Consider the following 22,299-nt stretch of genomic DNA (forward strand, 5'->3'; position numbering starts at 1 on the left):
ATATAGGGACTGTTGACCAGGTTCCATAGGGCTCTATATAGGGACTGTTAACCATGTTCCATAGGGTTCTATATAGGGACTGTTGACCAGGTTCCATAGGGCTCTATATATAAGGACAGCCGTCAAAGGCCTGTGTTCCTTATATGAGACAAGGGCTTAAGCCAAGTAAAGTAAGCCATATGGATCTGGTCAAAAGTAGTGCAATAGATAGGGAATATGGTGCCATATGGATCTGGTCAAAAGTAGTGCAATAGATAGGGAATATGGTGCCATATGGTTCTGGTCAAAAGTAGTGCACTAGATAGGGAATAGGGTGCCGTTTCGGCCGTACCCCTGGATAGAGACAGATACAGGTCAGAGGTCACATGAGTGTCCCATCCTGTCTTCCTTACCTGGAAATCTGTGACCAGGTCGCGTCCCAGGGTGCTGATGGGCGAGTCTCGGGACATGGAGGTGACCCCTGACAGGAAGCTGCTAGACTCTGTAAGGTTGGGCATGGGCGACAGGTCATCCCTCCTATCCTGGTCCCCTCCCCTCTCCCTTAGCCCGTCTCCCAGGTGATCCACCTTCTCCATGAAGATATGGAGCTCTGTCCTGAAGGCCTTCATCCGGGTGTTGATAGTGTCCAGGACCTGGGAGTCTTGTAGGGACTCGGGGAGTGTGGTGGTGTCCCCCATGTCCTCTCCGCTTCCCTCCCCCCTGTGTGCTCTCAACCCCTCTATGCAGAGACTGTCCCCTCCTGTTACTATAATCTTTCCCTCGTAGATCAGACTGTCCGTGTCGGTAATGAGACGGTCTACGGTCTTCCCAAGACGCTCTGCTTCTCGTTTGACGTTCATGAACGTCTCACGGTCTTCTCGTCTTAGGTTGGCTAGTTCCGTGGCGCTGAGCCCGCTGATCTCGTCCGAGGGCTTGTGACTTCCGAAACCAGAGGTCGTGGTCGTCTTCTCGAACAGGTCCTCCGAGTCGCTTTCGCCACCGACAGGCCCCTCCCTCTTGGGGTGTAGAAGGAGGAGCCTCCCAGTCTCTTCCTCCTCTGCGGCGTCACGGTGGCCGGTGTCGCTGTCTGCATCGCTGTCCCGTGGGGAGCTGGTGCGGAGGCCCAGGTGTTGGGCCAGGTCACAGCGCTGAACGTTGGACATCAGGACTCTGTTCTCATACTGCAGCTTCATCACCTGGATGGGTAAGGAGACAAGACACCATTATGTTAGCTTCAGAGAGAAGACACCATTATGTTAGCTTCAGAGAGAAGACACCATTATGTTAGCTTCAGAGAGAAGACACCATTATGTTAGCTTCAGAGAGAAGACACCATTATGTTAGCTTCAGAGACAAGACACCATTATGTTAGCTTCAGAGAGAAGACACCATTATGTTAGCTTCAGAGAGAAGACACCATTATGTTAGCTTCAGAGAGAAGACACCATTATGTTAGCTTCAGAGAGAAGACACCATTATGTTAGCTTCAGAGAGAAGACAACATTATGTTAGCTTCAGAGAGAAGACACCATTATGTTAGCTTCAGAGAGAAGACACCATTATGTTAGCTTCAGAGAGAAGAAACCATTATGTTAGCTTCAGAGAGAAGACACCATTATGTTAGCTTCAGAGTCAAGACACCATTATGTTAGCTTCAGAGAGAAGACACCATTATGTTAGCTTCAGAGAGAAGACACCATTATGTTAGCTTCAGGAACATCTTAAGACAAAAGATCTTTACAAAGATAACAGCCGGATACAATGCACAGAGCATCGTTGTTACTCCTGTGAGTGATAAACAGAGCATTATGGGTACTGTAGTACATCATACACAGAGCATTATGGGTACTGTAGTACATCATACAACACACCTTCCCGCTGAGCTCGTTGATCTGCTTCCTGGCTGCTTTCAGCTCCTCCATCATCACCACACCGCTCCCGTTGCCCCCGCCGCCACCGTTACCCCCGTTACCGGTCTTCATCAGCATCACTCCGACATCGACCTCCTCGTCTCTCGGGCCGAACTTGAAGCGGTTCAGTTCGGAGGTCAGCTGCTTGTTGTGGTCCTCGATCTCCGAGATGGACCGCCGGAGAAGTTCTGCCTCTTCCTCTACGAACTGTAGGTGGCGCCGCAGCTCCCCGGCTGACTCCAGAGCGTCTCCGCCGTACGGGGAGGAGGGCATGCTGCTGAAGGGCTCCCGGCCGAAACAGTCCCTCTCGTACTGGCAGCGGATGTCCTCGTTCTCAGCCCTCAGGCCTCGGTTCTCCACCTGATAATAATGATCACTATGTCATGCTTTATTTAGGACATTATTTTCTTTCCTATATACGAAGATAAAAATGATGACAAAGTTTGTTTTCGAAATGGTCTCCTATTTACTATGTAGTTCACTGCTTTACACCCTACTGGGCCCTGGTCAAAAGTAGTGCATAGGGCCCTGGTCTATAGTGGTGCATAGTTCCCTGGTCTATAGTAGTGCATTGGGCCCTGGTCTATAGTAGTACATATGGTCCTGGTCTATAGTGGTACATAGGGCCCTGGTCTACAGTAGTGCACAGGGCCCTGGTCTATAGTAGTATATAGGTCCCTGGTCTATAGTAGTACATAGGGCCCTGGTCTACAGTAGTGCACAGGGCCCTGGTCTATAGTAGTACATATGGTCCTGGTCTATAGTAGTACATAGGGCCCTGGTCTACAGTAGTGCACAGGGCCCTGGTCTATAGTAGTATATAGGGCCCTGGTCTATAGTAGTACATAGGGCTCTGGTCTATAGTGGTACATAGGGCCCTGGTCTATAGTAGTACATAGGGCCCTGGTCTATAGTAGTATATAGGGCCCTGGTCTATAGTAGTATATATGGCCCTGGTCTATAGTAGTACATATGGTCCTGGTCTATAGTAGTACATAGGGCCCTGGTCTATAGTAGTACATAGGGCCCTGGTCTATAGTAGTATATAGGGCCCTGGTCTATAGTAGTACATAGGGCTCTGGTCTATAGTAATACATAGGGCCCTGGTCTATAGTAGTACATAGGGCTCTGGTCTATAGTAGTACATAGGGCCCTGGTCTATAGTGGTACATAGGGCCCTGGTCTATAGTAGTACATAGGGCCCTGGTCTATAGTAGTACATAGGGCCCTGGTCTATAGTAGTATATAGGGCCCTGGTCTATAGTAGTACATAGGGCTCTGGTCTATAGTAGTGGAAAAATGTGACATTGCGGGACACAGCCAAAGGTAAAATAGTCAGGGCACCTACCTCTAGTTCAACAATCTTCCTCCCCAGAATATTCGCCTCTTCCTCCACCAGTTTGAGTCGGAGCCGTAGCTCGGCCTCCCTGGTGCTGTGGGGCCCACCACCTGCAAGCTCTGCCAGGGGTAGAGGGCTGTCCACGTCCCCGTAGACTGACTTGTACTGTTGGATCTCCTGCTCTAGCTCTTCCTTCTCCCTCCCCAGCTTGGCCATCTTCTTACGCATGAGGGTGGATTCTTCCTTAGAGAATTGCAGCTGGCACCTGAGATCTGCACTGTCGTCCTGGTTCGGATACTTCTTGTCCTTAAACGTTTCCCTGCTCCCTCTCCGCCGTAAAGCGGTCTGTGAGAAGGAAGGAGAAATCACAAACATTATAGAGGACATACTGCACACTGATGGATACGATAACTAGGACAAGGTGGGGACAATGATTTACACAGTTTTAATCCTCAAATATTTTGTCCTTTTTTTGACAGAATACATGTACATATAATATCAAGGGCCCGGAGGTTTTCCTGCTCAGGTCTTGTCAATCAAATTCAATCAAATGTATTTTATAAACCCCTTTTTACATCAGCTGATGTCACAAAGTGCTGTACAGAAACCCAGCCTAAAACCCCACACAGCAAGCAATGCAGGTGTAGAAGCACAGTGGCTAGGAAATACTCCCTAGAAAGGCAGGAACCTAGGAAGAAACCTAGAGAGGAACCAGGCTCTGAGGGGTGGCCAGTCCTCTTCTGGCTGTGCCAGGTGGAGATTAAGAGTACATGGCCATTAAGGCCAGATCGTTCTTCAAGACGTCCAAATAATAATCACAGTGGTTGTAGAGGATGCAACAGGTCAGCACCTCAGGAGTAAATGTCAGTTGGCTTTTCATAGCCGAGCATTCAGAGGTCGAGACAGCAGGTGCGGACACCTTTGAAGTGAGTTTAAAGTTTACATGTTCAGAGAGACAGAGAGAAAGACGGACGGACAGAAAGACAGACATGCAGGCAGACAGACAGAGAGACAGAGAGCGAGACAGAGAGACAGATGGACAGACAGACAGACAGACAGACAGACAGACAGAGAGACAGACAGACAGACAGAGAGACAGACAGACAGACAGACAGACAGACAGACAGACAGACAGACAGACAGACAGACAGACAGACAGACAGACAGACAGACAGACAGACAGAGAGCGAGACAGAGAGACAGATGGACAGACAGACAGACAGACAGACAGACAGACAGACAGACAGACAGACAGACAGACAGACAGACAGACAGACAGACAGAGACAGACAGACAGACGTTGCCCCCCGTCCGTCCTGTGTTTACTCCCATGTTATGGTGCTGTAACCAAGTGGTTTGCCCAACATAAACTGAGACCAGGAAGTGAGTGAGTCAAGGTCTGTCCCCGGCGGGTGTAACGAGGTCACAACACCCTCAGTCTTTCCATCTCGCCGGCCATCTACGATTCACATACACTACTAGCTATCCCCGATAGGCTATTTAACTACACATACCGGTGTAGAGAGGAGACTGGGGATTTGGTTTGAAGTTTCATGTACTTCCCCTAAGCCATGGGAGATTGTAAATGGCATGTGGGTTTGACTTTATAGCACGCCTGCAGCTCCCACACAGCGGCCCCATAGGAATCTGTATAAATGTCATAACAAGTAACATAGCCGGCGACGTAGGATTACATTCATAAGACATTTATGATTCGCCTGAAATGGTAAAACTTGGACTCAGATATTTATTTAGCAATATTCTACAGTATATACCAGCATAACTCAGGTGGCTGAAGCATACATGTCATTTAGTCCCCCAAAAAAGGCTCCAGAAAAGGCCTTCTGTCACCCAGAAAACAAAACCGTAAAGTTTCAATATCATGACGTAGATAATGTTATGAACGTGAACACTGTATGATTCAAAACGTGGAAAATGTGCACATTTAATTTAATATTATAAATCAAAGGTACGATTTTGAAAATCATAACACGTTTTGGGTAATTACCCCCCAGGCAACATTATGCGGTTGCCATGTTACATCTCGGTTACTAACGTTACACACATTTCATGTCCATGCAGAAAGCAACGCATATTACCGGACTGTTTTAATCCTGAAATAATACGAGATAATAAGAACCTGTTAACGTGCTAAATAAATGTTTCTTAAATGCCAGAACAGTGTTTTATTTAGCTTTTATATATTTATTTATTTTGGGGATTTCCTGCATGTAAATTACCAAAGCGCCCTCTAGTGGCCTCACGGGTGGAATGTTATTTATATGTTTCTGTAACGATAATGCTAGTACGAACTCGAACCCGGGCGCAGAGAAACACAGCACAAAGAGATAAGGGTAAATCCAAATCTTTTACTTAAGAGTCTTAACAGAAACAAGGCAACAGCACAAGAACACACTAATAAAACACGAGACCTAAGCGAAGATCCAGGTCAACTGAGGAACATAAATAACAAGGCAACCAGGTGAACAGAGAAGGTAATTAAACACAGGTGAATCCAATAAGTAATAATCAGGGTAACCTGGAAAGTAGAAAACAGGGTAAAAGGGAACCCAGAGGTAACCAAGGAAACAACAATCAAATAACACAGATAACACAGAGCCTGTGACAGTTTCATCATTTCATAAATTAATAAACACTTTTTTTTTTTACACCGAAAATCCTAATGTTTCTATGTCAAACGGTTTCATTATATTTCTGTCTTCTGTGATGTATATAAAGTGTAATATTGGAATGCAAACTTAGAATTGAATACATTTCCCTTGTATACCTGACATGGTACAGGTGTGTTTTTATTCACACAACCATGTGTTTGAGGTGTATACTTGTGTCAAAGTAGATTTGTTAAAAAACTAACAAGACCCGTCCTGTGTGACACTGATTTAGCCCACTGCAGTAAAAGGTGTGTTAGCTAGCTGTGTTAGCTAGCTGTGTTAGCTAGCTGTGTTAGCTAGCTGTGTTAGCTAGCTGTGTTAGCTAGCAAATGTCGAGCCGTCTATAGTTTGGCTAGTAGGCAAAAGCAATGGCGGCCCTTGTCGGCTAAATACAGCTGCCAAAACGTCTTATACTAACTGAGAAAACTACATGGTTAAAATACAGTATATTTCCACGTTTCGGGGGTTCATCCAGATCAGTGAAGGTAACATGTTGATTGAGTTGATGTAAGGAGGAACCCTGAATGTACAACATAGTTCCGTGCTCCCCAGGAAGAGTAGCTGCTACTTCTGCTAATAAATACCAATAAATACCAATAAATACTAATAAAGGCCAATAAATACTAATAAATACTAATAAATACCAATACATAACAATAAATACTAATGCATACTAATAAACACCAATAAATACTAATAAAGGTCAATAAATACTAATAAATACCAATACATGTCAATAAATACTAATAAGTACTAATAAATACCAATGAATACTAGCAAATACTAGTAACTACTAATATATACTGGTGGATACTAATAGATACTAATAAATACAAATAAATACTAATAAATACTAATAAATACTAATAACTACCAAAGTGTGCAACACAAGTAACCAAGGTGAAACATATCAATGTCAGAATGTTAACGGTCATTACTGTCACGATCGTCTTTGGGTGAGATAGAGGACCAAGGCGCAGCGTGTGCAAAATACATCTTTTATTTTAGAAGAGAGAAAAAACAAGAAACGAACAACTATACACAAACTAACAAAATAACAAACTGACGACCGTGAAGCTATACAGACAAATAGTGCTGACACAAACACTACACATAGACAATTACCCACAAACACCTAAAGCCTATGGCTGCCTTAAATATGGCTCCCAATCAGAGACAACAATAAACAGCTGTCTCTGATTGAGAACCAAATCAGGCAACCATAGACTTTCCTAAACACCTACACTGAACACTACCCCATACATACTAAAAACCCCTTAAACAATACACACACCCTAAACTAGACAAAACACACAAAGACAACCCACCCCAACTCACGCCCTGACCAACTAAATAAATAAAAGAAAAAGGAACAATAGGTCAGGAACGTGACATAACCCCCCCCTTAAGGTGCGAACTCCGGGCGCACCAGCATAAAGTCTAGGGGAGGGTCTGGGTGGGCGTCTGTCCACGGTGGCGGCTCTGGCACTGGTCGTGGTCCCCACCCCACCATAGTCACTACCCGCTTTCGTAGCCTCCTCCAAATGGCCACCCTCCACATTAACCCCACTGGATTAAGGGGCAGCACCGGACTAAGGGGCAGCACCGGACTGAGGGGCAGCACCGGACTGAGGGGCAGCACCGGACTGAGGGGCAGCACCGGACTGAGGGGCAGCACCGGACTGAGGGGCAGCACCGGACTGAGGGGCAGCACCGGACTGAATGGCGGATCCTGGCTGGCTGGCTGGCGGATCCTGGCTGGCTGGCTCTGGCGGATCCTGGCTGGACGGCTCTGGCGGATCCTGGCTGGACGGCTCTGGCGGATCCTGGCTGGACGGCTCATGGCTGGCTGACGGATCTGGCTGCTCATGGCTGGCTGACGGATCTGGCTGCTCATGGCTGGCTGACGGATCTGGCTGCTCATGGCTGGCTGACGGATCTGGCTGCTCATGGCTGGCGGAAGGCTCTGGCTGATCCTGTCTGGCGGAAGGCTCTGGCTGATCCTGTCTGGCGGAAGGCTCTGGCTGATCCTGTCTGGCGGAAGGCTCTGGCTGATCCTGTCTGGCGGAAGGCTCTGGCTGATCCTGTCTGGCGGAAGGCTCTGGCTGATCCTGTCTGGCGGAAGGCTTTGGCTGCTCCTGTCTGGCAGAAGGCTCTAGCGGCTCCTGTCTGGCGGAAGGCTCTAGCGGCTCCTGTCTGGCGGACGGCTCTGAAGGCTCATGGCAGACGGGCGGCTTTGCAGGCTCATGGCAGACGGGCGGCTTTGAATACTCAGTACAGACGGGCAGTTCATGCGGCGCTTGGCAGACGGACAGTTCAGACGGCGTTGGGCAGACGGGCAGTTCAGGCGCCGTTGGGCAGACGGGCAGTTCAGGCGCCGTTGGGCAGACGGGCAGTTCAGGCGCCGTTGGGCAGACGGGCAGTTCAGGCGCCGTTGGGCAGACGGGCAGTTCAGGCGCCGTTGGGCAGACGGCAGACTCTGGCCGGCTGAGACGCACTGTAGGCCTGGTGCGTGGTGCCGGAACTGGAGGTACCGGGCTGAGGACACGCATCTCAGGGCTAGTGCGGGGAGAAGGAACAGGGCATGCTGGACCCTGGGGACGCACATTAGGCCTAGTGCGTGGTGCCGGAACTGGTGGTACCGGGCTGGGGACACGCATCTCAGGGCTAGTGCGGGGAGCAGCAACAGGATGCACAGGACTCTGGGGACACACAGGAGGCTTGGTGCGTGGTGTAGGCACTGGTGGTAAAGGGCTGGAGACACGCACCATAGAGCTAGTGCGTGGAGGAGGCACAGGGCTCTGAAGACGCACAGGAAGCCTGGTGCGTGGTGTAGGCACTGGTGGTACTGGGCTGGAGCGGGGAGGTGGCGCCGGAAATACCGGACCGTGCAGGCGTACTGGCTCCCTTGAGCGCTGAGCCTGTCCAACCTTACCTGGTTGTATGCTCCCCGTCGCCCGACCAGTGCGGGGAGGTAGAATAACCCGCACCGGGCTATGTAGGCGAACCGGGGATACCATGCGTAAGGCTGGTGCCATGTAAGCCTGCCCGAGGAGACGCACTGGTGGCCAGATGCGTTGGGCCGGCTTCATGACATCCGGCTCAACGCTCAATCTAGCCCGGCCGATACGTGGAGCTGGAATGTACCGAACCGGGCTATGCACGCGTACAGGAGACACCATGCGCTCTACTGCGTAACACGGTGTCTGCCCGTACTCTCGCTCTCCACGGTAAGTACAGGGAGTAGGCGCAGGTCTCCTACCTGACTTCGCCACACTCCCTTTAAGGCCCCCCCCAAGAAATTTTTGGGTTGTACTCACGGGCTTCCAGCCTTGCTTCCGTGCTGCCTCCTCATATCGCCTCCTCTCGGCTTTAGCTGCCTCCAGCTCTTCACGAAGGAGGCGATATTCTCCCGGTTGTGCCCAAGGTCCCTTACCATCCAGTATCTCCTCCCATGTCCATGAATCCTGTGTAGGTGGGTCCTGTTGCCGCTTGACACGCCGCTTGGTCCTAGATTGGTGGGTAATTCTGTCACGATCGTCTTTGGGTGAGATCAGGGAAAATCAGCGAAAATCTGATATCAACTTTGGAGGGGACAATTACATTACATTTTCTCAAGAGCAATTCCTGAGGGGGACACCAAAAGTAGTGCTGTAACACATAGCCTACGTTGTAATATGTTAAATGTATATTGAGGAACCATAATCACTACTACTGGATAATTGATAGGTACAGTAGTTAACTGAAGGGTTGTCCCAACTTGTTCAAATGTTTAAATCATTATAATACTACTACTAATAATAGTTATAGCAGTGTTCCTTATCAGTCCAGTATGTATGCAGGTATTTGTACTTACAACCAGCAATACCAAGAAAGGCCAGTAGGTGGCAATGGTACTGTACACTGTATGGGTGCAGTTTTCGTAAATACAATGAACATGGTGTGATCTCGTCTAAAATAATCTCCATTGAGAACCATCACAAAGTTGTTCTCCACTGGCCTGAGTCTACTACAATAGTTTTACAAGAACAAAAAGATACAAATAAGTACAGTTCTAAAAGCAAAATAACTACTTCAATGAATAACCCAAATAAATCAAACAAAATATCCTTCAGTCAGTGTCTCAACTCTTCAAACAGCAGCTATGGACAAGTATGTCACACAAAGTATGCAATTTTAAATAAAATAACATGAAATAAATAATTTGTAAGTGTACTGAAAACTACTAAACAAAAGAACAAATATCAATTACACCAGGGGTTCTCAAACAGGGGTCCATGGACTAATTGCAAGGGGCCCGTGAAATAAAAAAGTGTAATGAATGTAGTCAGTACCACAAGGTTTCCAGTAAGTTTACATATAATATAGAGTGGAGGTCCCTGAGGACCGCTCAAAACCTTGCCTCAAAATATGCAGGGGTTCCAGTACCCAAAAAAGGTTGAGAACAACTGCTATACACACTACTGAACAAAAGAACCGAACATATGTTTGCGGGTTTCAATGGATCCAACAAATTGCTGGCAGATATTTTCCCTCTTGAGACTGTCCAGCCTGTCTCTATGTACATTACAGACAACTACGCCGTTCAGTCTCTCTTGGCCCATGCTAGCCCGTAACCAAGTCTTTAACCTGCGGAGTGCACTGAAACTCCTCTCAGCCTCACATGAAGACACTGGCACCACAAACAAAATTCTGATCAGCACCTCAACTTGGTCAAACAACCCCCGCACCTCTACTGGAAGCCTCCTGAGGACCTCTGCTGCCTCTCCACTGCTGCTACAGGTGTATTTGTTGTGAAAGAGAGGGATCTGCACTGAAAGAGAATCTATGTTCAGTTCTGGGTACTGATCTAGAGACTCATCCAACTCCCCCGTGAGAAGCGCTCTTTCCAACTTTTGCAGGACGTTTAGACTGTCCTGGTCAAAACGGTCACCAAACTGAACCTCAACACCATCCAACACTTTAAAAATTTCTGCCCTATAGTGATCCACTGCTTTGCCAGCAAATCGTCTTGAGTGCGTCTCAATGGATTCAATAGAGTCAATCAATGTTGTTGCTTTCTCATACAGTGCAAGGTAGCTTTCGTAATTTCTCGTGCCCCTAAGAGATGACCGCACACACTCGACTGCAGCCTGCATACCAGAGACAGTCTGAGTTTTCTTCTGCAGTGAAATGTTTAGACATTCAAGCTCTCCAAGAACAGCAGAGGCAAGTGTGAGGCCCAACACAGTCTTGCCTTTGCTGAAGTGCTCGAATAAGCCACTGGCAGTTGAAGCTGTCTTGGATGCAGATTTTGCCATCTCCTCTAGGCTGCTTAGTACCCGCTCATACTGCCCTAGCACAGCTCTAATAGCAGTATTCCACACAGTCCACCCTGACCAGGGTGGTCAGATTTGTATCTTTGGACGTGGCAATCGATTCAAACATGCTCTTAAACTTTCCTGACTGGCCATAGAGGACACCTAACTGATGGACCCGGGAAAGGGAATTCCGGATCAGTGGGGAGGCTGAGCAGCCAGCCTGTGTAATCAGATTTACACAGTGTGCTCCACAATGGACATAGAGGGCTAATGGCTGCTGCCTCCTCACAATTGCCTGTGCACCTGTGTATTTTCCTGCCATGTTTGAGGCACCATCGTAACTCTGCCCACGTAAGCCAGACATGGGCAAATTGAGCCTCAACAACACATCAGTTGCCACTTTCGCAATGCCCTCGCCTGTTGTCTCCGACACCCTGTATAGCCCAATAAACTCCTTGTGAGGGACAAGGTCATGGTCAACATAACGCAGACAGACATTCTCCTGTTCAGCACCAGAGACATCTTGAGTACCATCAACAATGAATGAAAATTGTACAATCGGAAGAGACCTAATCTCAGCTGCAATGACCTGAATGACTGTATTGGCCATGATGTTCAGAATTTCATTCTGTGCTTTGGGGCCTGTGTACATTGTGGTACTCTCTGTTAACCACTTCAGTAAAATGGGATCATCCTCTTCTGCCCTAAGTTTCAAAAGCTGGTATAAATTCCCACTGTCATCCGTGTGGCCTCTAAAGGCTTGTCCCTGTCTTACTACATGCCGCACCGAACTAACAATTTTCATCAAGCAATGCCTTGCGTCATCCTGCTGTTTACCCCACGCGCTGGATAACTGGACAGTGATTGGATTTAGCTGGTGTGCTGTTACAATTACAAAGTGGCGGTGGGTTTGGCAGTTTTGACGTGCTGTGAATTTTTCAATGGCTTTTCTCCAGTTCCTAAATCCTGCACTAATGAAGGCAGCATCTGGTCTTCGGCCAAAAGATGGCTGGCTTGAAAACCCTTGGCTACAGTGAAAACACAACACTCCTTTTATTGATGGATTACAATGTAGCCAGGGGAAATCGCGAAACCATCTCTCTTGAAACGTCAACACTCTGTTGGCAAGAGTTTGCGGTTCTATAAATTGTGGGTGTGGCTGATATGGTTTTGTGCCATCACTGTGGTAACTGGACAATGCTGTGCCACTGTCCCCTATACTGGTGCTGCTGGCAACAAGGGTGACACCTGGTCCTGCAGTGGCTGTGACACTGTCCTCTGAAGTCTCTCTCCCTGGCTCTTTCCCTTTCACCACCCTCACTGACTCACAGTCTGTCTCCTAGAAAATAAATAAGGTTTTGCCGTACTCCTAACTACCGGTACCCAAAACTACACAATTAATCACAACTGTCACGCCCTGGCCTTAGTATTCTTTGTTTTCTTTATTATTTTAGTTAGGTCAGGGTGTGACATGGGGAATGTATGTGTTTTTTGTAGTGTCTAGGGTGGTTGTAAGGTTTAGGGGGTTTATTAGAGTAGTTGGGTTTATGTTTAGTATAGAAGTCTAGCTGTGTCTATGGTTGAGTGTAGGTATCTAGGAAAGTCTATGGTTGCCTGAATTGGGTCTCAATTAGAGACAGCTGGTTATTGTTGTCTCTGATTGGGAGCCATATTTAAGGCAACCATAGGCTTTAGCTGTTTGTGGGGAATTGTCTATGTCGAAGTGTTTTGTGTCAGCACTTATGTTTGTATAGCTTCACGGTCGTCTGTTTTGTTGGTTTGTTTTGTTTTTTCCTTCTTTAAATAAAAAGAAGATGTACTTTCCACGCGCTGCGCCTTGGTCCTCTCTCAGTCCCTTTGACGATCGTGACAACAACAGCAATACCATTGCCGTAAACAAATCTTAGTTTAGTCACCAGTTTGAGTTGAGAGTGGGGGTATCCATGGCATTTTCCAATGATGTCCCTATTTTACAAGTCAAAAAAATTGAGAACCTTTCATAATGTTGCCAAACAAAGACTCAACAAACTTACCTGAGACTCCCTGTCTCTGCCAGTCTGTCCCTGCATATCTGTCCCCAGCTCTGCTGTCTGTGTGCCATCTGTTGCCTGCTCTGCCTAATGACATCATTGTGAAACATTTCCATTAGCATTTCACTTCTTTCTTATGAACATTTTATCAACTCGTCTTTGAGATATTAGGCTACTAGAGTTCTTACTTTGCGTTTTGGTGTACTGAAAAATACTCTGATGTCCGTCTTTTTACTTTTTTCTGCCATTTTTCTACCTGGCTGGCTGGCTGGCCGGTCTAGCTGCACACACACACATTTACACAACACATTCTGCAACCTTTTGTAATTTTAATATAGTTTGTTTCATATTGGCTGGCTTCCAACAATAGCTGCATTTGTAAAGCTAGCGAGCACCAATTCTGTTTCTGTGTGTTTGCTATAATCTTTGCTACCTGGTTAAATAAAGGTGAAATAAAATAAAATAAAAAAGTTCAGTAGCGACAATTTAGCTTTTGCAACGAGACCATTATATATATTTAAGACAATGGTATAAGAGAATGTAGTTCTGTTCAGTTTGGACTTCAGTTTATCGCTAACCTTATCACAGGGACTTTGAAGCACTCCAGCTGCATGCTGATCTTGGAATAAACTGACGATAGCAAAGATTCCATCTTTGACGACGCCACATAAGTGGAATAGGTACTAGCTAGCTTGATAGTTAATGTTTGCTTTAGTTTGCGCGCTAGCTCTGCATATTCAGCTAGAGTCTGAACCCTGCCAACATAAAAATAAATAAATAACATTGCTATGGACCTGCTATGGATTGACTGGATTAACCTCACGTCAGTTACGTACATGTGCCTTTCGGACAGTAGATACGAACCCTCTATTACCTTGCCAGCTAAAGAACTGGCAGTGGATCAAACCATCGTGAGGCAAAGGGCGGGGGAGGTCGCAATCTTTTGAAACTTCAAAACGCGCTATTAAGTGTCTATAATCAGCACAAGTGCTTTCATTGCGTATTATTAATATTATTGAAATTACATAGTTATGTTTACAGTGATATATTGGGGGGGGGGACAAATCATATTTTTCCCAAGATGGGGGGGTCGTGTCCCCCCCGTCCCCCCTGGGATTTCCGCCTATGGGTGAGATAGAGGACCAAGGCGCAGCGTGTGCAAAATACATCTTCTTTTATTTTAGAAGAGAGAAAAAACAAGAAACGAACAACTATACACAAACTAACAAAATAACAAACTGAAGACCGTGAAGCTATACAGACAAATAGTGCTGACACAAACACTACACATAGACAATTACCCACAAACACCTAAAGCCTATGGCTGCCTTAAATATGGCTCCCAATCAGAGACAACAATAAACAGCTGTCTCTGATTGAGAACCAAATCAGGCAACCATAGACTTTCCTAAACACCTACACTGAACACTACCCCATACATACTAAAAACCCCTTAAACAATACACACACCCTAAACTAGACAAAACACACAAAGACAACCCACCCCAACTCACGCCCTGACCAACTAAATAAATAAAAGAAAAAGGAACAATAGGTCAGGAACGTGACAATTACATTCTCTACGTTATGTTGCTGAAATGTAGCATTTACGTTTTCTTGACTATGGAACAACATTTTTTGGGGGTGGGAGGCCCTCGGACTATTTGTCATTCTGCCTGATTTATTGAGAGTTTGCTCTGCCTGGTGTAAGAGTGAAACAAATCAAATCCAAGTTTATTTGTCACGTGCGCCGAATACAACAGGTGTAGTAGACCTTACAGTGAAATGCTGAATACAACAGGTGTAGTAGACCTCACAGTGAAATGCTGAATACAACAGGTGTAGTAGACCTCACAGTGAAATGCTGAATACAACAGGTGTAGTAGACCTTACAGTGAAATGCTGAATACAACAGGTGTAGTAGACCTTACAGTGAAATGCTGAATACAACAGGTGTAGTAGACCTCACAGTGAAATAATTACTTACAGGCTCTAACCAATAGTGCAAAAAAAGGTATTAGGTGAACAATAGGTAGGTAAAGAAATAAAAACAACAGTAAAAAGACTGTGAAAAATAACAGTAGCGAGGCTACATACAGTAGAGAGGCTATATACAGTAGAGAGGCTACATACAGTAGAGAGGCTATATACAGTAGAGAGGCTACATACAGTAGAGAGGCTATATACAGTAGAGGTTATATACAGTAGAGAGGCTATACACAGTAGAGAGGCTATATACAGTAGAGAGGCTATATACAGTAGAGAGGCTATATACAGTAGAGGTTATATACAGTAGAGAGGCTATACACAGTAGAGAGGCTATATACAATAGAGAGGCTATACACAGTAGAGAGGCTATATACAATAGAGAGGCTATATACAGTAGAGAGGCTATATACAGTAGAGAGGCTATACACAGTAGAGAGGCTATATACAATAGAGAGGCTATATACAGTAGAGAGGCTATATACAGTAGAGAGGCTATATACAGTAGAGAGGCTATATACAGTAGAGAGGCTACATACAGTAGAGAGGCTACATACAGTAGAGAGGCTATATACACTAGAGAGGCTATATACAGTAGCGAGGCTATATACAGTAGCGAGGCTATATACAGTAGAGAGGCTATATACAGTAGAGAGGCTATATACAGTAGAGAGGCTATATACAGTAGCGAGGCTATATACAGTAGCGAGGCTATATACAGTAGAGAGGCTATATACAGTAGCGAGGCTATATACAGTAGCGAGGCTATATACAGTAGAGAAGCTATATACAGTAGAGAGGCTATATACAGTAGAGAGGCTATATACAGTAGAGAGGCTATATACAGTAGAGAGGCTATACACAGTAGAGAGGCTATATACAATAGAGAGGCTATATACAGTAGAGAGGCTATATACAGTAGAGAGGCTATATACAGTAGAGAGGCTACATACAGTAGAGAGGCTACATACAGTAGAGAGGCTATATACACTAGAGAGGCTATATACAGTAGCGAGGCTATATACAGTAGCGAGGCTATATACAGTAGAGAGGCTATATACAGTAGAGAGGCTATATACAGTAGAGAGGCTATATACAGTAGCGAGGCTATATACAGTAGCGAGGCTATATACAGTAGAGAGGCTATATACAGTAGCGAGGCTATATACAGTAGAGAAGCTATATACAGTAGAGAGGCTATATACAGTAGTGAGGCTATATACAGTAGAGAGGCTATATACAGTAGAGAGGCTATATACAGTAGAGAGGCTATATACAGTAGAGAGGCTATATACAGTAGCGAGGCTATATACAGTAGAGAGGCTATATACAGTAGAGAGGCTATATACAGTAGAGAGGCTATAAAAGTAGCGAGTCATTTCATTGAAATGACATGGAAACAATGTTGATTCAAGCAGTGTGTGCCCAGCAGAGTTAACTAACCCCACAGCAACCTGTCCCTGAATCTCTTCACACCCCTTCAAAGCTCTCTGCATTAAAGCCTGTCACATGCTAGCCAGTCAAAATAGTTTTCTGCCATATATTATTAAAATTACCACAAGATTTTGAAAGTTTTTTTATTCGTTTTGGTGTTTTTTTCTTGAGGCAAGTCGAAGACCGGTTGCTGAAGTCTCCACCACCTCGTCAGTGATTGGTCAACAGTAGGGATGAGAAGAATGGAGAGACAACTTGTTTTCATGCACATTTTAATCACTTGAGAAATACTGCACCAGACATCTTAGCTAGATGTAAAATTGTTTGACTAAGACCTCCTCAACAAAAAATGTCAAATTTAATGACAGATTTGTTTTAAATTAATCCTAACTATTTTGAGGAAGTGTTACTGGCTATGTTGTAGCTACGGTGTCTCGAGAGGGACAAACGTTTTTCAAGCAAAGTTATTTTATAGTATGCGAGGATAGATGTTTACTTTCGCCTAGCCGAGCTCTGCTAGGAGCAAACAGAACCTAGTCTGGGCCAAGTAGAGGAGAATTGGTGTGTGTGTGTGTGTATTCGCGCAATGCACGTACTGTAGTAACTGAGAGGGAACAGCCAGAGCAGGGCTTGAACCAGCAACCTTGTGCTTAAAGGGTGAGTGTGCAACCATCTGTGCCATTAAAGCTTGGACCTCTTGACAGAGGCAATAGTACACTCACATACAGTGAGGAGGCTAAATGTGTAGCTCTGTAAAAAAGCTGACATCACAGTCACACAGGAAATTCTGTATCCCCATGTGGCTGAGGTAAGTTTCCAGCCACTACGATGCTGCAAAGTTAGTAGGAGGGGATGGGCATCTTTAAAATGATTTGCCACGGATATAAAGCACTCCGCACGTCATCCTCATTTACCGTTGACAAAAAAAATGGCAGAGTGAGACAGGGAAGTGACGGCAGCGAGGTCCTGTATGCCAATACTTTAAGAAGTTAAATGAGAACTTAGCGAGGTGGAAATAAGCATCAGTGACAGTACAGGTGCAATGCTGAAAGGGAGGCACCTTGAGACTCAACCGGTTGCTGGCAGCATTGCGATAAGGAATAGAGTGAGAAAATCACAGCGCTGTTTATAGAAATGATTGCAGTTGATATGCACCATTGTCAATGGTCGAGGATGTCGGCTTCAATGTTGCCCTAATGGCATGTCTAGAAGCAGACCACAAGATGACATGAAATAGTACAATGATTGTTATGCAAGTAGGCCTACAATGAAGTCCCGTCACTACTGACAACTGAGAACATGGAGAGGCGAGGCACACAGCAGAGAGCCTAAAATGGCATTAACTACCATTGTTGCTGAGTGGGTGGGGGACAGCAGTAAGGTGAGTGCTGTCTTGTAGTGTTTCCACTAGATAGCACAGCCACAAAGTTCAAATTGTATATATCGTAAATTCATGAAAACAAAAATGTGTTTAGAAATTATAATAATTTCATTATTTATTTTTTATTTAATTTGATCATTTAGGGTTATGCATAAGGTTAACATTAGGTTTAAAATCACATTTTAAGAAGATCAATTGTAGAAATTCGCAGGCTTCGTGACTTTGTAACTGTAGTAACCGGTGACGACCGTCTGGTAGGTAGCCAGGTCAGCGGTAGATTGAACTGCTATGATAATCATAACAAATGAAATTCTATCCACTTCCTCATTCTTTCATACGCAGGACCATATCTGAATTGTGAATTCACGTCATTTTTAGATGTATTCTTTGCTGTTTAAACGTTAAGACATACCTAATATCAAAGTTGTATTTAATAATAGAATAGTTAGGTGGTGCTTATATAGTCCTTTTTCAATGTATGTACAAGGTGGTAACCTGTACAAGTGTTGGGTGTGAAATGGAAATGTCTTTTTTTGCAAATCCCACTCCCTCTGAGACACCCTTGGAGAATGGGGTCACAGCCAGGGGATCAGCCATTATTGAGGGCGACCCTGGAGCAATTAAGTGTAATTGCCTTGCTCAAGGGCAGAATATATTTTCACCTTGACGGCTCGGGGATTCGATCCAGCAACCTTTCGGTTACTGGCCCAACACTTCTAACTGCCAGGCTACCTGCCACCCCCATGGGTTATCTGTCAAGGGTGCTGCCCGTGCGCTCAGAAGCCATAATGGGACAGGTGAAACGTTGCGACCTCTATAAATATTTATGCGATAACGGGGAAAGAATGAGGAAGTGGATAGAATTTCATTTGTTATGATTATCAGTGAAATTAACAATTTTATAACATCGATATAACACTTATTTCTCTGAACTGCGTTGTTGGTTAAGGGCTTGTAAAGTAAGCATTTCACTCTAAGGTTGTATTTGTATACCTGTTGTATTCGGCGCATGTGACGAAATAACATTTGATTTGATTACTATGTATAGCTTTATAAGACTGTAAATGACCAACCACACGGTTTTTACCTCTGCTTTTGAGAGGAGCTGGCGACTTTCAGCTAAGCTAACAACATACACAGAGCAAGCCCATACCAGCCTGCTTCCTCTCCAAGGACTAGAATAGAACCCAAACCAGCCTGCTTCCTCTCCAAGGACTAGAATAGAACCCAAACCAGCCTGCTTCCTCTCCAAGGACTAGAATAGAACCCAAACCAGCCTGCTTCCTCTCCAAGGACTAGAATAGAACCCAAACCAGCCTGCTTCCTCTCCAAAGACTAGAATAGAACCCAAACCAGCCTGCTTCCTCTCCAAGGACTAGAATAGAACTCAAACCAGCCTGCTTCCTCTCCAAGGACTAGAATAGAACCCAAACCAGCCTGCTTCTTCTCCAAGGACTAGAATAGAACTCAAACCAGCCTGCTTCCTCTCCAAGGACTAGAATAGAACCCAAACCAGCCTGCTTCCTCTCCAAGGACTAGAATAGAACCCAAACCAGCCTGCTTCCTCTCCAAGGACTAGAATAGAACCCAAACCAGCCTGCTTCCTCTCCAAGGACTAGAATAGAACCCAAACCAGCCTGCTTCCTCTCCAAGGACTAGAATAGAACCCAAACCAGCCTGCTTCCTCTCCAAGGACTAGAATAGAACCCAAACCAGCCTGCTTCCTCTCCAAGGACTAGAATAGAACCCATACCAGCCTGCTTCCTCTCCAAGGACTAGAATAGAACCCAAACCAGCCTGCTTCCTCTCCAAGGACTAGAATATAACTCAAACCAGCCTGCTTTCTCTCCAAGGACTAGAATATAACCCAAACCAGCCTGCTTCCTCTCCAAGGACTAGAATAGAACCCAAACCAGCCTGCTTCCTCTCCAAGGACTAGAATAGAACCCAAACCAGCCTGCTTCCTCTCCAAGGACTAGAATAGAACCCAAACCAGCCTGCTTCCTCTCCAAGGACTAGAATAGAACCCAAACCAGCCTGCTTCCTCTCCAAGGACTAGAATAGAACCCAAACCAGCCTGCTTCCTCTCCAAAGACTAGAATAGAATCCAAACCAGCCTGCTTCCTCTCCAAGGACTAGAATAGAACCCAAACCAGCCTGCTTCCTCTCCAAGGACTAGAATAGAACCCAAACCAGCCTGCTTCCTCTCCAAGGACTAGAATAGAACCCAAACCAGCCTGCTTCCTCTCCAAGGACTAGAATAGAACCCAAACCAGCCTGCTTCCTCTCCAAGGACTAGAATAGAACCCAAACCAGCCTGCTTCCTCTCCAAGGACTAGAATAGAACCCAAACCAGCCTGCTTCCTCTCCAAAGACTAGAATAGAATCCAAACCAGCCTGCTTCCTCTCCAAGGACTAGAATAGAACCCAAACCAGCCTGCTTCCTCTCCAAGGACTAGAATAGAACCCAAACCAGCCTGCTTCCTCTCCAAGGACTAGAATAGAACCCAAACCAGCCTGCTTCCTCTCCAAGGACTAGAATAGAACCCAAACCAGCCTGCTTCCTCTCCAAGGACTAGAATAGAATAGAACAGCAAATGTGTGTTCCGCTTTGTCTCTGAGCCTCTCGAGACTACAAACACACAGGCACGCACGCACACACACACACGCACACACACGCACACACACACACACACACACGCACACACACGCAAACACACACGCACACACGCAAACACACACGTACACACACCGTTTTCCTAAGCAGCAGCTTCTATGGCTGTGATCTGTATTAGTATAGTAGTGTAGATATGATCACAGTATTACTATAGTAGTGTAGATATAACCACAGTATTACTATAGTGGTGTAGATATGATCACAGTATTACTACAGTAGTATAGATACGAACACAGTATTACTATAGTGGTGTAGATATAACCACAGTATTAGTATAGTATAGTAACATAGATATGATTACAGTATTACTATAGTAGTATAGCTATAATCACAGTATTACTATAGTAGTGTAGATACAATCACAGTATTACTATAGTGTAGCAGTGCACATATGATCACAGTATTACTATAGTATAGTAGTATATACATGATCACAGTATTACTATAGTGGCGTAGATATAATCACAGTATTAGTGTAGTAGTATAGATATAATCTTAGTATTACCACAGTAGTATAGATATTATCACAGTATTACTATAGTGGCGTAGATATGATCACAGTATTACTACAGTAGTATACATATAATCACAGTATTACTATAGTAGTGTAGATATTATCACAGTATTACTATAGTGGTGTAGATACGATCACAGTATTACTATAGTAGTGTAGATATAATCACAATATTACTATAGTAGTATAGATATGATCACAGTATTACTACAGTAGTGTAGATATGATCACAGTATTACTATAGTAGTGTAGATATGATCACAGTATTACCATAGTAGTGTAGATATAATCACAGTATTACTATAGTAGTGTAGATATGATCACAGTATTACTATAGTAGTGTAGATATAATCACAATATTACTATAGTAGTATAGATATGATCACAGTATTACTATATTAGTGTAGATACGATCACAGTATTACTATAGTAGTGTAGATATGATCACAGTATTACTATAGTAGTGTAGATATGATCACAGTATTACCATAGTAGTGTAGATATAATCACAGTATTACTATAGTAGTATAGATATGATCACAGTATTACTACAGTAGTGTAGATATGATCACAGTATTACTATAGTAGTGTAGATATGATCACAGTATTACTATAGTGGTGTAGATATAATCACAGTATTACTATAGTAGTGTAGATATGATCACAGTATTACTATAGTAGTGTAGATATAATCACAGTATTACTATAGTAGTGTAGAAATGATCACAGTATTACTACAGTAGTAGTAATATCTTATTTTTCTATTGATGTCTACCCAATGTGGACCTAGCAGAGACAATGGAATATTTTTAAATCTTTTGGTAATTGAATGTTTACTATTTTTGGCTTAAGAATTTCCAGAAAAAGCTAAAATTATTGTTTGTGATGGGACACACAACAATCCTTAGTACTGTGGTCTCCATATACCGTAGAATCAAAGACAGAGTGACTTAGTACTGTTGTCTCCATATACCGTAGCATCAAAGACAGAGTGACTTAGTACTGTTGTCTCCATATACCGTAGCATCAAAGACAGAGTGGCTTAGTACTGTTGTCTCCATATACCGTAGCATCAAA

At 44.6% G+C, this 22,299-nt stretch overlaps 1 protein-coding gene across 1 annotated transcript in view; it reads right to left on the reverse strand.

Moving 5' to 3' along the window:
- Nucleotides 1–392: 392 nt before the first annotated feature.
- Nucleotides 393–22,299, reverse strand: part of LOC120036908 (microtubule cross-linking factor 1-like) — a gene marked incomplete at its 3' end in the record, with an annotated part of 35,025 nt that continues 13,118 nt past the window's right edge. Inside the window, exons 2-4 of the mRNA XM_038983197.1 lie at nt 3,238–3,573; nt 1,851–2,249; nt 393–1,175 (exon numbers count right to left, since the gene is read on the reverse strand). Of these exons, the coding sequence (XP_038839125.1) occupies nt 393–1,175; nt 1,851–2,249; nt 3,238–3,573 (1,518 nt within the window). The remainder of the gene's footprint in view (nt 1,176–1,850; nt 2,250–3,237; nt 3,574–22,299) is intronic.

The sequence above is a fragment of the Salvelinus namaycush genome, unplaced genomic scaffold (assembly GCF_016432855.1).
Source record: "Salvelinus namaycush isolate Seneca unplaced genomic scaffold, SaNama_1.0 Scaffold1512, whole genome shotgun sequence".
Taxonomy (NCBI): Eukaryota; Metazoa; Chordata; class Actinopteri; order Salmoniformes; family Salmonidae; genus Salvelinus; species Salvelinus namaycush.